Source organism: Dreissena polymorpha, chromosome 14, assembly GCF_020536995.1.
Source record: "Dreissena polymorpha isolate Duluth1 chromosome 14, UMN_Dpol_1.0, whole genome shotgun sequence".
Taxonomy (NCBI): domain Eukaryota; kingdom Metazoa; phylum Mollusca; class Bivalvia; order Myida; family Dreissenidae; genus Dreissena; species Dreissena polymorpha.
In genome coordinates, this window is record NC_068368.1 from 56524962 (window position 1) to 56540016 (window position 15055).

Genomic DNA, 15055 nt, shown 5'->3' on the forward strand with positions numbered 1-15055 from the left:
GATAATTCTGGACTTTTTACTCTGATGTAACCCATTTTCAAAGGGTTTGAGTCCTCATTATATAAAGACACTGAACAAGTTTGAAAAGAATCGGATGAAAACTGTGGACTTTATCGCGTCAACAAGAAAAAGTCTAACGACGACCGGGGCAGAAAAACCACGCCATGACATAAGCTCTTCAGGCCTTCGGCCAGTAGAGCTAAAGGACATTGCAAACAGCGTAGACCCAGATGAGACGCCGCATAATGTGGCGTCTCATCTGCGTCTGCGCTGTTTGCTTAAAGGAATTTTCTGTAAGAAATATTATAAATATAAATAAGTATACTAGACATCCCTAATTTTAGAAATAAATTGATCCAATTTAGAAGGAAGGGAAAGTCCGCTAGGCATAAATGGGTTAACGTGATATGGGCATTTTCATTGTTGAATTGAGCTGAAAAGAATTTACAGGTCAAAAGAAGTAAGTTAAATGTGGTAACTGATCAATTATCTGCAACTCATCTTGCTACCAGTTGTTTATAAAAAATATATTATATTCGATATTTACATGACTGTCCTAGTTTTGTTAGCCGAGCTGAACTGTCTTTTTAGTAGATCGGAGTTAGTGTTCGTGTGTCGTATGAATAGATATTGTTGCAGGCAATTATATGATCCGTAAAACAAAATTGTGTCTTTGAGTCGTATGAACGAATCTGCACTTAAACTTAATTAAGATTTACACATACCGTACACCATCATTTCTGTTGTCAGTTGTCCAAACGAAAGTACGGTTGAGATTCAAATGCATTATTGTTTCTCTTTCCGAATATTTGTTTTAGTATGCTGATGCTGCATTAACAATATAAGTGTATATGCAGTGAAAACACACAAAAAAAACGGTTGCGTTAGACACCTATAAACATAGCATATACTGTTAGATGCGTCTAATATCAATTTAAAGCCAAAACACATTTTCTTAAAACATGTTTATTTGTTTCTTACATAAATCTTCATGTATAAATGTTTGTTTTAACAGAACTCTTGTTATGTACACCCATAATTGGATATTATAAACAAAAAAGCGTATATTTACACACACAAAAAATAACACTTAACAAACATAACAAATCAATATTCCTGCACATACATGTACATGCAAATAATTTTGACACATACGTTGTTTCAACTTTTCTTTGCACAATTTGAAGTTCACATATACAAATGACATTTAATACTTTCAGTATTTTCATTTACATGCAAACGTTCTACAAATGTGCATACTCAAATTTTTCATAGACTTGTTTATAACATATTCATTATATACAGATGTTGAAATGTATAAGAATATTTTTGTCCCAGAGCATGTATTATTGGTAAAACTGAAATACATTAATCGCTTTTAATAAATCTGCATCTAGGCAAGAAGTTTGTTACAGAGGGACAAGTTTCATACCCCACATGTCGTGTTCTTTTGCAATCAAACAAGGGTTCTGCGGTCAGAGACATATCCCCATCCCCCCCCCCCCCCCCCCCAAAACAAAACAAACAAAAACAGTTTTTTTGAACTATTGACCCAAATTTCAATAGGGGTCATCTTCTGTCCAAGGCCAAGGCACATGAGTAGTATCAACCCGATCTGTCAATTCGTTGAGGAGTTATTGATGGGAACAAATTTTCACACTTATTGTGACAGTAACCTTGACCTAGTGACCCCAATTTCAATAGGAGTCATTTACTGTCTTTGGGCCAAGGCACTTGGAAGTATCAAGTCAATCGATAAATCAGTTGACCAGTTATTTATCAGAAACCATGTCAAACTAAGTATGACCTTTGACCTAGTGACCCCAATTTCAATAGGAATTATCTTCTGTCCAAGTCCAATCCACTAGGAAGTATAAAGCAAATCGGTATATTCGTTGACAAATTATTTATCTGAAACGATTTTTCACACTTATTTTGACAGTGACCTTGACCTTTGACCTAGTGACCCAAATTTCAATATGAGTCATCACTGTCCAAGGTCTATGCACACATGAAGTTTCAAATCATTGGTCAATAAGTTGATGAGTTATTGATTCAAAACGATTTTCACAGTTAATGATACAGTGACCTAGGACCCATTTCAAAAGGGGTCATCTACTTTCGAAGGCCAATACACATGTGAAGTATCAAGCCGATCCGTCCATAAGTTGAGGAGTTTTTTATTGGAAATAAACTGGTCTACCGACATACAGACAGACCGACCTACATCCACAAAATAATATAGCCCCTCTTTATCAAGGGGGGCATAATAAACTTAAAACATAAATTTAAATTATAAAGAGTGTACCAACATGTCACAAATTATGTATGTTAAAGGTCTGGGCTATATATATTTGTGAAGGACATATTTTTTAGCAGTAAAAATGTCAGCTCAGACACTAAGCTTGCCATCGAAATCATTAGAGATAGAATCTGACAATTTGGCTAATTTGAATATTTTGATATGCCATAATTAAAAGGCGATATTTCAGGTTATTGAACATGGAAAAAGATTAAATGCCCACAGAGTAACATTTTTTTTAAAGTTTCATAATTATCAGATTTAACTTATAGGCAATACGGCAGGTCTACGAACTTGGCAAAAACTCAAAAGTCAGGTTGGATTTGGCTGGTGGACTTGGCCCCCATTTAATGCTTATTAGCATTTCCAGACACTCCTAAGGAAACTGGTTGTGTTAGAGAGTGGAAATCATTTAAAAGCCAAATTTTGAGAAATTCAGGGGCCATAACTCCAAAGAAGAGCCTAGTTATTAAACTTCTATTGTTTAAAAACTGGTTAAGTTAGAAAATGGAAACCATAAAGTTGCGGCAGACTTTCACTGAGTAAATACATGCCTTCCTTCAAGGCGATAAAAAAAACTTCAAAAATTTTCATCAGTGGAAATCAGATTCATTATTGATAGCCACACATTTCCTCATGTCGGACATCAGTTTGCTGTACTTGGGATGTACACAGATAACCCTCAGTTTTCATTGGCTGAAAAAGCAACCTCATCTTGGTATACACGGTAACGGCAGTGTGAAACATGAATGCCCCCAGCATCCTCAGAAATGTCACTCATTTTCAAGCGTCCACCTGCAGCATGTTTATATCCATTCACAGTTTGCCCCCCGTCTTGCACCTCCATTCTGCCATTGAATTAGGTGATGATCTAAAAAGAGTTTGTCATACACATTGCCCTGAGCAGCACACAGAGCCAAGGCCCTTCTTCACAAAAGATTTCATTTTTTGTTGATGTCCAGTCATTGCACACGCAATAGGCTTTCAACAGTTTGTATCTAGGGGCAAGAATGGGGCTTCTCTTCAGGTTCGATTTCACATCTTTTGATCGCTAAAATAGGTGGTGTGAAAAACGTGTAAAACTTCCGCGTATTAAATGTAACATAAGAAAGACAAAAAGTAGTTGTGTCAACATATGTTATTGTGACTGATAGAAACATCATATTTTGGGTGGTCAATTATTTTAAAATACACTAAATGATTGTTCAACTTGCACACAATTTCCATCTTGGAGAAAGTATATTATAACATGCAAGTTAAATGATTACTAATGCTCACTTACACCATCTGGGTTTCTGTTAAATGTTTAGGTAGTTTGACAAACCTTAAGTAGTAGTAAACACTAAATTAAAAAAAAAGTAGAACACACTGGGAAAACAGTAAGTTTTAAACATAATCAAATATTTATTCAAATCAAATGTACGAGTACATTTTGTGAATTGTTGAATGTATTACACACAAATCCAAACTTCAAATACTTGACAAGATATTTAAGACTGTCATAAAACTACTTGTCCTATTCCTGTCACTGATGGAAGGTTGTCCATGGAGATCATGAAATACAAGAAGCCCGCAGTTGTCACAAAAAGAGGTAAAACTGCATTAAAAGGGCCTGAGACTGTCTATTGTTTTTTTATAAGTACTGTTGCAGAGGAAGTTTAACTAATAGTATATATATAAGACTATGACACACTTTGCTATACAAATACAAAACCATTATACAATTTTGTAAAAAAAAAAAAATTGGAAAAAAAAACTGAAGAAGCAAACAAACCATATAAATTACCATTAGCACTTGTCTTTTGATGGTCTGAGTGTTTTCTCCACATTCCGTACAATAGCAGAACATGAGCAAGCTTTGCTCTAATCTGTGAATGGAAGCCACTGATTGATAAAATGAGTGCTCCTGTTTATTTGACATCATCTCCACGTCCCACTGTCTGACATCGGCCCATTCTTCCATTCTGGTTAGCCTGAGTTTGCATTAAACAAATAAGCACTTAGTCTCAATATCGCCACACAAATAGCAAGAATTAATCATGACATTATGTAAGAAAATGTTCCTTTAAATATCACAATAATCATGTTTCTTGAAAATTGAATTAACTTAACAATAAATGAAGGTTCCCCATGGGGCAATCATAAAATTGTTAACTTTTTGTCATAATTTAAAGTCATCAGTAAAATTATTTAGTTTTGATATTGAAGATATAGAGGATATTTGTTGGAATCGTTGGATTATCGATTTTAATTCACGAGTGATCATAGAAAATAATATTTTCTATGATCACGAGTGAATTAAAATCGATATATGCCACCGATCCAACAAATTTTCTTTTTATTTTATGCTTTTTACACAGTTTATATACATTGTTAAAGAGTTTCACTAAAGAATTTTGCTGGAATAATGAACAGTGGAAATTATTGTAAATTTTCACTGATAATTTTCATTGTTTGAAACAGTGAAATTATCAGTTTTAATCCACTGATATTTCCCTATAAACCACCGGAAAGCATAAAATAAAAGATTTCTAATTTTAATATAATTTAGAAGAAATTGACATGATCACTCTCAATAAACCAGCACTTTGACAACGAGGAGTTTATACATTCAGCTCTATGTTCATTGCCACCAGAACAGTGACAATTAAGGTCAAATACAAATCCCGTCAATTTTAAATACTGAATCCTATGGATTGGCCACTGACCATAGTAAGGCACAGCTAACAGCATACTGCAGTGGTATGCCATCAGTTCTTGTATGATTGCTGCTGGTGATGGTATCTTTAATATCGGCCAAGCAGCTAACAACAGTCTCTGGGGGGCAGGCTGGAAATGGTCCAGGGTACAAGAACGACATTTGAATATTAGGTGATGATGTGATCTGTTTGCCAAAGGGCATCAGCAGTAGATTATGTTTGGAATCAATTTAACAAAATTTCATTGAGTCAGATATTTACAGATTGATATGCACACCCTTGATAGGTGATGTGTACATTTTAGGCCATGACATTTTAATGTAAAAATTAATCAATTCATTAAAATAATAAAAAGGACGTTATGAAACAAAATTGCTTGTTCAAGCAATGTTAAAACCAGACTAACATTCTAAAAGATTATAAACAGTTAATTTCTTGTCGATAAAATTTTCAAACTCTTTCATCTATTCCTTTAAAAACTGGTGTTCTGAACCTAAAGTATAATGATATACGCGTAAAATGGCATGAATAATTTAATTTGATGGCAATAAAATGTTGGTGTTACCTCCAAGCAAAGCAATTTCCAGGCAAATTGAGCGGAATACCGTTGATGCAATTAAATCATCAGACACTTGAGCACCATACTTGAAGTGCTGAAGCAATTCAATGCTGTTGAAGTGGCTGCAATCAAGAAGTACAACAGTGAACTGCTTTTAAAATTCCACAGGTAATAACACCACAAACAATATGCATTTAAGTTATTTTGCTGAGACCAAGTTAAACCTGTAATATGCTGACTCTATTTTGGAGGATTCATTGATTTGAAAACTAAAAATAAGTTTTTTATAAAAAAATACTTCCTTTTTTCCATTGGAACATTTTATCCACAATATAGGAACATTATTTTTATGTTTGAATATTTGAAAGAAAAAAAAAACATCTGGCAAAACAAATGTGTTGGGACTTACGACTCAACTTGAACTGTGTCACAGAACCTGATGCCCAAAAACACACGTTGGACACAGAGAAATGCACTATACATTTTACAGAGGAAAAAAATACTATGGGCCTTTATTCTGCCAAAAATAGTTGCAGTGAAAATGATTTTGTGTACACCATCTACAAATTAGGGTCCTTTGACTGTGAAACTTTGAGAGGGATTCACCCAGTAGCTAAGTTGTTGAAAACACATTATCGCACTTTGTGGGGCCATAAAAGGTATCATTTTCCAACAAATTATTTAAATGAGGTCAAGTTGCTCATAATCTCAAAGCTAGACTCCTAGGTCCCTGGGTAGTGGTCTATCAAATTATGTCTTATCATTTACTCCTGTCTGCACAGTTCAGATATGGCGGCACATTAATTCAGGCAAAAAAAAACAAAAAAACATACATACGTCTTACGAAACAGCATAACATAGAAGTACTGAGGTGCAAAGAACTTCATTGTCTTCTGATCTTGAATTGAACAGCATATTTCATTAGCTGCTCCTCCTGCAAGTGGCACATTCGATACATGTTTGAAAACAAACATGAATTCGAAGACTAGTTATCCAGTGAAAACTTATATACCTTTACATATATATCAAATATTATTTTCCTTGTACATTTGCTATGATAGTGACAGACAGTGAACAATTATAATCTAAACAAGAAATGTGTTTGTCGGAAACACTATGTCCCCTTCTGTGCTGCTTTGAATTTTATTTTTTGACCTTTGACCTTAAAGGATGACCTGTCACCACTCAAAATGTGCAGCTCCATGAGATACACATGCATGCTAAATATGAAGTTGCTATCTTCAATATTGCAAAGGTTATGGCAAAATGTTAAAGTTGGAGCAAACAAACCAACAGACAGACCAACAGACAGGGCAAAACCAATATGTTCCCCACTATAGTGGTGGGGGACATAAAAATATGTTATTATCATAAGAGCCACATCATGCAAAAATGGGTCTTATGCAATAAGCATCTATATCTGCACAGTCTTTTCATGGAACTTCTGTGTCTACTATTAAGTGGTGCAAGGTTTTAGGGTATCATAAGCGGACAAGGTAGCTTTTTACAAGACTGGGTTGGTGCACAGGCTGGGCTTCATCTATGCAAGTCGCATATGACATAAGACCCATTTTTGCATTACATGACTCATAATATGCCCAAATTATTTAACAACTCTGCATTAGCAGGCCTTTTGGGTGGAAAATTCCCTGACATTGTAAAGGTTGTTGATTACCGACAGCACTAGCCTTGCGCAGTTCTCCCGAGTTCATGTAATAGATGCAGCTGCTGGCATAGGTTTCACACAGAATATGCCGATCATCGGATGACAGCTCCTCTCTCCGCTCAGCACAGCTTAACAAAACAAGATGTGTTTGTGAAACACAAGGTCCCCCTATATGATGTTTGACCTTGTAGGATGACCTTGACCTTGAACCTTCACCACTCAAAATGTGCAGCTCCATGAGATGCACATGCATGCCTAATATCAAGTTGCTATCTTCAATATTGCAAAAGTATTCATAAAATTAGCGATTTGGGCCACATATATTTGACCTCTGACCTTGAAGGATGACCTTGACCTTGACCTTTCACCACTCAAAATGTGCAGCTCCATGAGATACACATGCATGCCAAATATCAAGTTGCTATCTTCAATATTGCAAAAGTACTCATAAAATGAGGGATTTTGGCCACATATATTTGACATCTGACCTTGAAGGATGACCTTGACCTTGACCTTTCACCACTCAAATTGTGCAGCTCCATGAGATACACATGCATGCCAAATATCAAGTTGCTATCTTGAATATTGAAATACTGCAAAAGTGTACATTACATGAGCGATTTTGACCCATATATTTGACCTTTGATCTTGAAGGATGACCTTGACCTTGACCTTTCACCACTCAAAATGTGCAACTCCATAAGATACATATGCATGCCAAATATCAAGTTCCCATCTTCAATATTGCAAAAGTTATTGCAAATGTTAAAGTTGGCGCAAACCAACCAACCAACCAACAGACCAACCAACAGACAGGGCAAAAACAATATGTCCCCCACTACTATAGTGGGGGACATAAAAAGGAAATCAGGAGTTTTTAAAACGTTCTATGAATGACCAATGTAAAGATCCTAGTATTAATAAGAGACATTTATAAAAGATTCATGCCCCCCACCAGAACATGCAGGACTTTGATATGATGTCCCCAATACAAATTATCACTTTGCCGTTAATGACAATAGATATGTTATTTAGCAAGCTGGTAAGACCAGTAGGATAACATCTTGATGTTAAAAGCATTTAAACATGGCAGTACTGTAATATCCATACAGAGTAAAACATTCATGTATTTTTGTATAACATTGAAAGTCTGCTAAGAGATAATTGTTATTATGTGTATAAACATTTCTCAATCTTAATATTATCCAATCATGGTGAACAATTGTGCCAAATGATTTTAAAATCTCACAATGAATGACATAGTTATGGCCCGGACAAGCTTATTTATGGCCATTTTTGACCTTTGAACTAAAAGTGTGACCTTGACCTTGGAGATATCGACGTACTTCTTTCACATGACTCACCGTCCCATGATGGTGAACAAATGTACCAAGTCATTTTAAAATCTAAGGATAAATGACATAGTTATGGTCCGGACAAACTTTCGGTTTAAAACTCACTAAGCGACCCTGTGACCTATTTTTTGACCTGGCATGACCCATATTCAAACTTGACCTAGAAATCATCTAGATACAACTTCTGACCAAGTTTGGTGAAGATCAGATTTTTGGACAGACAAACTGACCAACAGACTGACAAAGAGACTCCTATATAGCCCCCATTACCAATGGTAATGGGGGTATAACAAGCAAATTCGTTGAATTGATATCCCCCGCCATTATATTTCTGGACACTAAAGTATTCTGGACGGATGGACGAGGCCAATGTGCAACATCTTCTTATCCATATATATACTCATACCAAGTTTCAATGAAATCCGTCAAAGCACTTCCAAGGTATGGCTACGGACACACAAAAAAAGCATTTTTTCAAGATACAAAGGGCCATAACTCCGTTATTATCCGATGGTGCACAATGCCACTTGGCGTGCATAATCCTCTTATCAATATATATACTCATACCAAGTTTCAATGAAATCCGCTTACCGGTAAGCACTTCCAAGATATGGCTCCGGACACAAAAGTGTCGGACGGACAGACGGAAAGACGGACAACGCCAAAACAATATCCCTCCGCCTATGGCAGGGGATAATAAAAGGGCAATACCACTGTGAAAACTTATTGGACCAAAGCAACCTAAAAAGGATGGCATGTCAACTTGGCAAAGAGGCTGCATGTCAATTTCTATTAAATTAAGATCATTATGTCTCAGCTCATGCACTAAAATGTAACATATGGCCAACATAGCATACTTTATATAGGGCGATCGTTGGACCGCACCAACATAACAATGATGGGCATGTCCACCTTAAAAGGATGCTGCATAAAAAATTTCATTGAATTCAGATTATAAGTGTCTGAGATCTTGCTCACAAACAAAAAGAAAAATAATAATAATTCAAAGATAACGAGAGTTCCATGTTCGAAGACATATGCATCCACAAACAGGGCTTTGAACCATTGACCCTAATTTCAAAAGGGGTCATCTACTGTCCAAGACCAATGCACATGTGAAGTATCAAGCAAATTGATCAATTTGTTGACAAGTTATTGATCGGAAACTATTTTCACATTTATTGTGACAGTGACCTTTGACCTAGTGATCCCAATTTCAATAGGGGTCATCTACTGTCCAAGGCCAATGCACATGGGAAGTATGGTCCATTGGGTAACGAGTTATTGATCGGAAACCATTTTTACACTTATTAAGACAGTTACCTTGACATTTGACCCAGTGACCCCAATTTCAATAGGGTCGTCTACTGTCCAAGGCCAATGCATATGTGAAGTATCAAGCAAATCTTTCAATTCGTTGACAAGTTATTGATCAGAAACAATTTTCACACTTATTGTGACCGTGACCTTGACCTTTGACCTAGTGACCCCTATTTATATAGGAGTCATCTACTGTCCAAGGCCGATGCACATGTATAGTATAAAGCCAATTGGTCAATTCGTTGACGAGTTATTGATCAGAAACGAACTGGTCTACTGACAGACAAACCGACATAACAACCGACAGACCGACTGATCAACCGACATCCAGCAAAACAATATACCCCCTCTTCTTCAAACTCCCCATTATCAATGGACCGGAAGTACATGACAACCATGCGCAATCCCACCCTTAAGGAATTCTGCATATCAAGTTTCATGATATTGCAATCATAAATGCCTTATCTCTAGCGCAGAAACAAAAATTGTGACAGAAATAGCATATTTATGATCAAAGGGAACTAACTCCCTGAAAAATCATAGGACCAGATGAGCTGACAGGAAAGCAGTATTCCACATCACAACGATTTTGCATATCAAATTCTGACATTGAAACATAAAGTTGTTTTAGCCTTATTCATGCAATATCTGTTGAAAATAAGTAAAAAACTAGAAATGGCGCAGCAGAGGCCGACGCGAATCCCCACTCCGCATGTTTGACCCAGGGGCGTCCCAGGGTTGGTAATGGGGCCATGCATAATTGAGATTGACCGTATTGTCATATTGTCATTATAGAAGTTCAGTATCAATCAGAAGTGAATCGGTGTAGAAAGGAAAAAATTATAGCAAAAGGCGATTTTGGGTGGGTGTGGTCTATGTAGGCGGGGCGCCCCAGGGTTGGTAATGCATAGTTGAGATATTGACCATATTGTCATAAGAGAGGTTCAGTATTAATTTGAAGTAAATCGGTGAAGAAATGAAGAAGTTAATGTAAAACATGAGATTGCCAAGCAATATTGTCCTCTACCAGTGAAACTCCACCAGTCAGTACAAATTTATTTTTTTTTATATATATTTGTTGCCATAGCAACCAGAATTCTTGACGTAAGAACAAAATGAGATGACGTGCATACTCTCCATATTTCCATCTATCCATATTTGAAGTTTCATGAAAAAATATGAAGAACTTTTAAAGTTATCGCAGGATCCAGAAAAGTGTGACGGATAGACAAACTGACAGACGGAGCGCAAACCATAAGTCCCCTTCGGTTTCACCGGTAGGGGACAATAACCTAAAAAAATGAGTGAAAATCTCTGACCAGGCCCCACCCCAACCCCCATAACTTTTGACACAGGGGTCAGATCAAAATTCCAAATAGTGCAGGGTCGCACATATGCTCATAGCTACCATGTGTGTAAGTTTCAAGGTTCTAGTGCTAATAGTGTAGGAGGAGATAGTGGCCAGGACAGACGGACGGACGGACTGACGGACAACCGGACAGACGGCGGAGAGAACCACAATATCCCCACGCTTTTCAAAAAGCGTGGGGATAATAAAATAAAAATATACTGTTTTTGTTTTCTTAATTTGCAAATGTGTATGCTTCAAAATGTTGGTAAACATTGTAATACTAATATCATTTAAAACATGATATTTCAATCTTACTTTGTGTTTACAATTCGGTGTACAGTTTCCGATATTTCCCGATTTAAGGATAAGGATAAAATTCTACTTTCAAATTCTAAAACATACATTTGTAACAGTTCTGTAATTAGTGCTTCAAAGATGTCATTCCAGGTTTTCTCCATGCAACACTCAATCATGGCTGCATATGCCATCACCAACTGTAAATGGTGGACATAAATAAATATCTCAGAAGCATTTGTATAATAAGGCCCTTAACAGCCTGCCAAAATAAAATATGGTATAACAAGGTCATGGATAAATATATAAACCTGTAATATAAAACAAAAATGGAAAATTGACATATATTTTTGCCTGTATATCAAACTTGCCTTACATTTTATGTGCACAAACATACAGTCGAAACCCGATGGCTCGAACTTGCCGGGACCGACAACAATAGTTCGAGCCATCCGGAATTTGAGACATCCTATTTCTAATATACTTTTGTTTACTTACATAAGTCTGCATACATTTGCACCTCCTGAAGAGTATTCATAACGCCTAAACTTCGTACTTTTGCGTACTACTTTCTACTTTTGAATTAATAAGAACCAAATATATACTTTATATTTTAATTAAACAATATGTTAAAACAGTTAAACATTTAATCAAACAAATACCATATAGTAAATTATATCAGCATGTTTTTACGTTACACATTAACAGGTACATGTAACAGCGCATTTAAAAACAAAACATGTTTTCCCAATTCTTCTTAAATTTCCGCTTTTGTTTTTTTTTGCCACTTTCTAATGCCAAAAATGTCTTAATATTTGTCTGTGTATTATCATGTTTAACTTTCTCTTTGTCCCATTACTTCCTACAGCTGACCCTTTTTGTAGCACTGATTTAGATATCCACCAGGATTGGGTACCGATGCCTTCTCTAGATTAAGCCGTTTGAGCGTAATACAGCGTCTACGAAGGGCCAGATTTTATACAAAATGTCATCTTTTACTCAAATCATTACCAATTGAGTCGATGTTTGCCACCTGTGTGACATCAATTATTGTGTGCCTTTAATCAAAAGGTCCTAATCGATTAACAGTTTTATATGACCCGAAGCGAGTTCGAGCCAACCGAACAAAAGAACGTGTGAAAACTGTGGCCGGGACTGTGAAAACAGTTCGAGCCATCCGATAATTCGAGCCAAGCGAGTTCGAGCCACTTGACAAAAACTTATATGAATATATAGCAATATAAATTGGTGCTTGGAGGAGAGTTCGAGCTAACCGGAAATTTGAGCCAAGCGAGTTCGAGCCATCAGGTTTCGACTGTAACTTGAATGTTTGGTGTAGATATGGTCATAAGACAATGTGTTATAAGCGCTGAAAGGGAATTTTGCATTTTTGTATAAACAAATATATAGCAATAACACTGCATGTGCAAATTGGATTGTTGTTAAAACTTGGTTCATAGTTTATGCCAACAGACATTGGCAGAAAGTAAATGGTAAAGATTCAATGAAAACTGTACCAAAACAAGATGTGTGTTTGTCAGAAACACTATGTCCCCTTCTGCGCTGCTTTGAAGCTATATATTTGACCTTTGACCTCGAAGGATGACCTTGACCTTTCACCACTCAAAATGTGCAGCTCCATGAGATGCACATGCATGCCAAATATGAAATTGCTTTCTTCAATATTGCGAAAGTTATGGCAAAATGTTAAAGTTGGAGCAAACAAACACATAAACCAACCAACCAACCAACAAACAGACAGGGAAAAAACAATATGCCCCCCACTATAGTAGTGGGAGACATAAAAAAGACACTGGAAACGGCAAATTAAACATTTTTTTACACGGAAAGGGTAATAAATTTAAAGTGTGGTGCATATTGGTTTCTCATAGAACTTGGCCTCCATTTTAATATGTTAACAAATATTTCCAAAAAGTTTTGGGGAAGTTTCTAAAGCTCCATAACTTATGAAACAGAAACTTCAAATTTAACAATTTATGAATAAATGGCAATAACTCCTAAAGTCCTGCCTAGACTGGGCTGATGATGAAACTTGGCCTCCATTTTTTGACAACAAACATTTCCAAAAAATGTTGGGGAAGATTCTAGGAAAACTGTGGGACCTACCAAGCAGAAAGCTGCCGGCATAAACACCCATAAATTTGTCTTTTTTATATGGCTATTCCAATTATTGTTTATTCATCATGTCAAGAGACAGGCGTAAGAAAACAATATGGCAAATGTGACTGTGGTTTATTAACCTCACTAATTTCTGATTTTTCTTAAAATTGATTTTCACGTTGTTTAATATCGCCGCATTGGTGTAATAAGGTACCATGTTTAAATTGAAACAAGAAGGCACATGGTACCTTTTTGCACCAATGGGGCGTTATTTTGTGGTTCAAAGGCCCAGCTGTACTAAATTTCCTGTATAAGAAACAGTTTAAAACTTAAATTTAATGAACTGACAGTTTTAAATTCAATTTTTTTTAAACAAACAGGCAAATTGTTATTGTTGGAGTAATGTAAGAAAGTTAAGAAAAAAAATCATAGAAAAATACATATCAAAAGATAAAGAACTACTTCTAGACTATCTAATAGTTTTTCACAGTTTTTGTATGGATAGATGAGAAAAAGTCTTCACAATAAATAAGCTTTTTATATTATGACACTATATAATGCAATAGAAATTGTGTTTTATCAAACAATTTTAAGGCATAAAAACTTGTCCAATGAGAAATGTATTAACATCTGCTTTCCCTATGTTTACATACTACTTGTGCCAATAGTATTTCAACCAAGCAACTTCCATTAAAAAAGTACCTGATGAACTTCAAAGTCTGTTCCAGCCAGTTTTGTGAAGTACTTCATGGCATGTGCAAGTTTGGATGTATGAAATCCTTGCTCCTTGTCAATCTTGTAGAGTTCAGCCAACAGGTACCCCTTCTCCAATGTGAACACTCCACCAGTGTTACTAGAATGGAAATTTATACATAGTATCACATGAGTGACGTTTAGAACCTTGGAATTTTGCAATACATTACATTTTCTATCATGTAAAAGACAGGATACTTTGATTTGGGAAATAAATGGTCTTGTTCACACTTTAAAAATGTTATTTAAAGCAATTATTTCAAATACTGCAATATTTGAAACAATCTTTAACAATTACTACCACAGCAGGGTTCCCAGCTTTTTGTATGAACAAAATTCACTGACTTTTCCCTGATTTTTCCCTGATGAAAAATAACAAGGGCTGTTTGTAAAACATGCATGCCCCCCATATGGGCTCTCCGTTGTAGTGACAGCCATTGTGTGAATATGTTTTTGTCACTGTGACCTTGACCTTTGACCTAGTGACCTGAAAATCAATAGGGGTCATCTGCCAGTCATGATCAATGTACCTATGAAGTTTCATGATCCTAGCCATAAGCGTTCTTGAGTTATCATCCGGAAACCATTTTATTATTTCGGGTCACCATGACATTGACCTTTGACCTCAAAATCAA

At 36.0% G+C, this 15055-nt stretch overlaps 1 protein-coding gene across 2 annotated transcripts in view; it reads right to left on the reverse strand.

The window, feature by feature from the left end:
- The window catches only part of LOC127856920 (adenylate cyclase type 10-like), a 107896-nt gene that overhangs the window by 5260 nt on the left and 87581 nt on the right, over window positions 1–15055 (reverse strand). Inside the window, exons 25-32 of one of the 2 annotated variants that reach the window (XM_052393117.1) lie at window positions 14370–14520; window positions 11655–11746; window positions 7236–7354; window positions 6398–6494; window positions 5567–5682; window positions 5011–5131; window positions 4089–4275; window positions 3144–3353 (exon numbers count right to left, since the gene is read on the reverse strand). In XM_052393117.1, the coding sequence (XP_052249077.1) occupies window positions 3174–3353; window positions 4089–4275; window positions 5011–5131; window positions 5567–5682; window positions 6398–6494; window positions 7236–7354; window positions 11655–11746; window positions 14370–14520 (1063 nt within the window). In that variant the 3' untranslated portion in view covers window positions 3144–3173. The remainder of the gene's footprint in view (window positions 1–3143; window positions 3354–4088; window positions 4276–5010; window positions 5132–5566; window positions 5683–6397; window positions 6495–7235; window positions 7355–11654; window positions 11747–14369; window positions 14521–15055) is intronic. The other variant, XM_052393116.1, reaches the window with a different exon arrangement.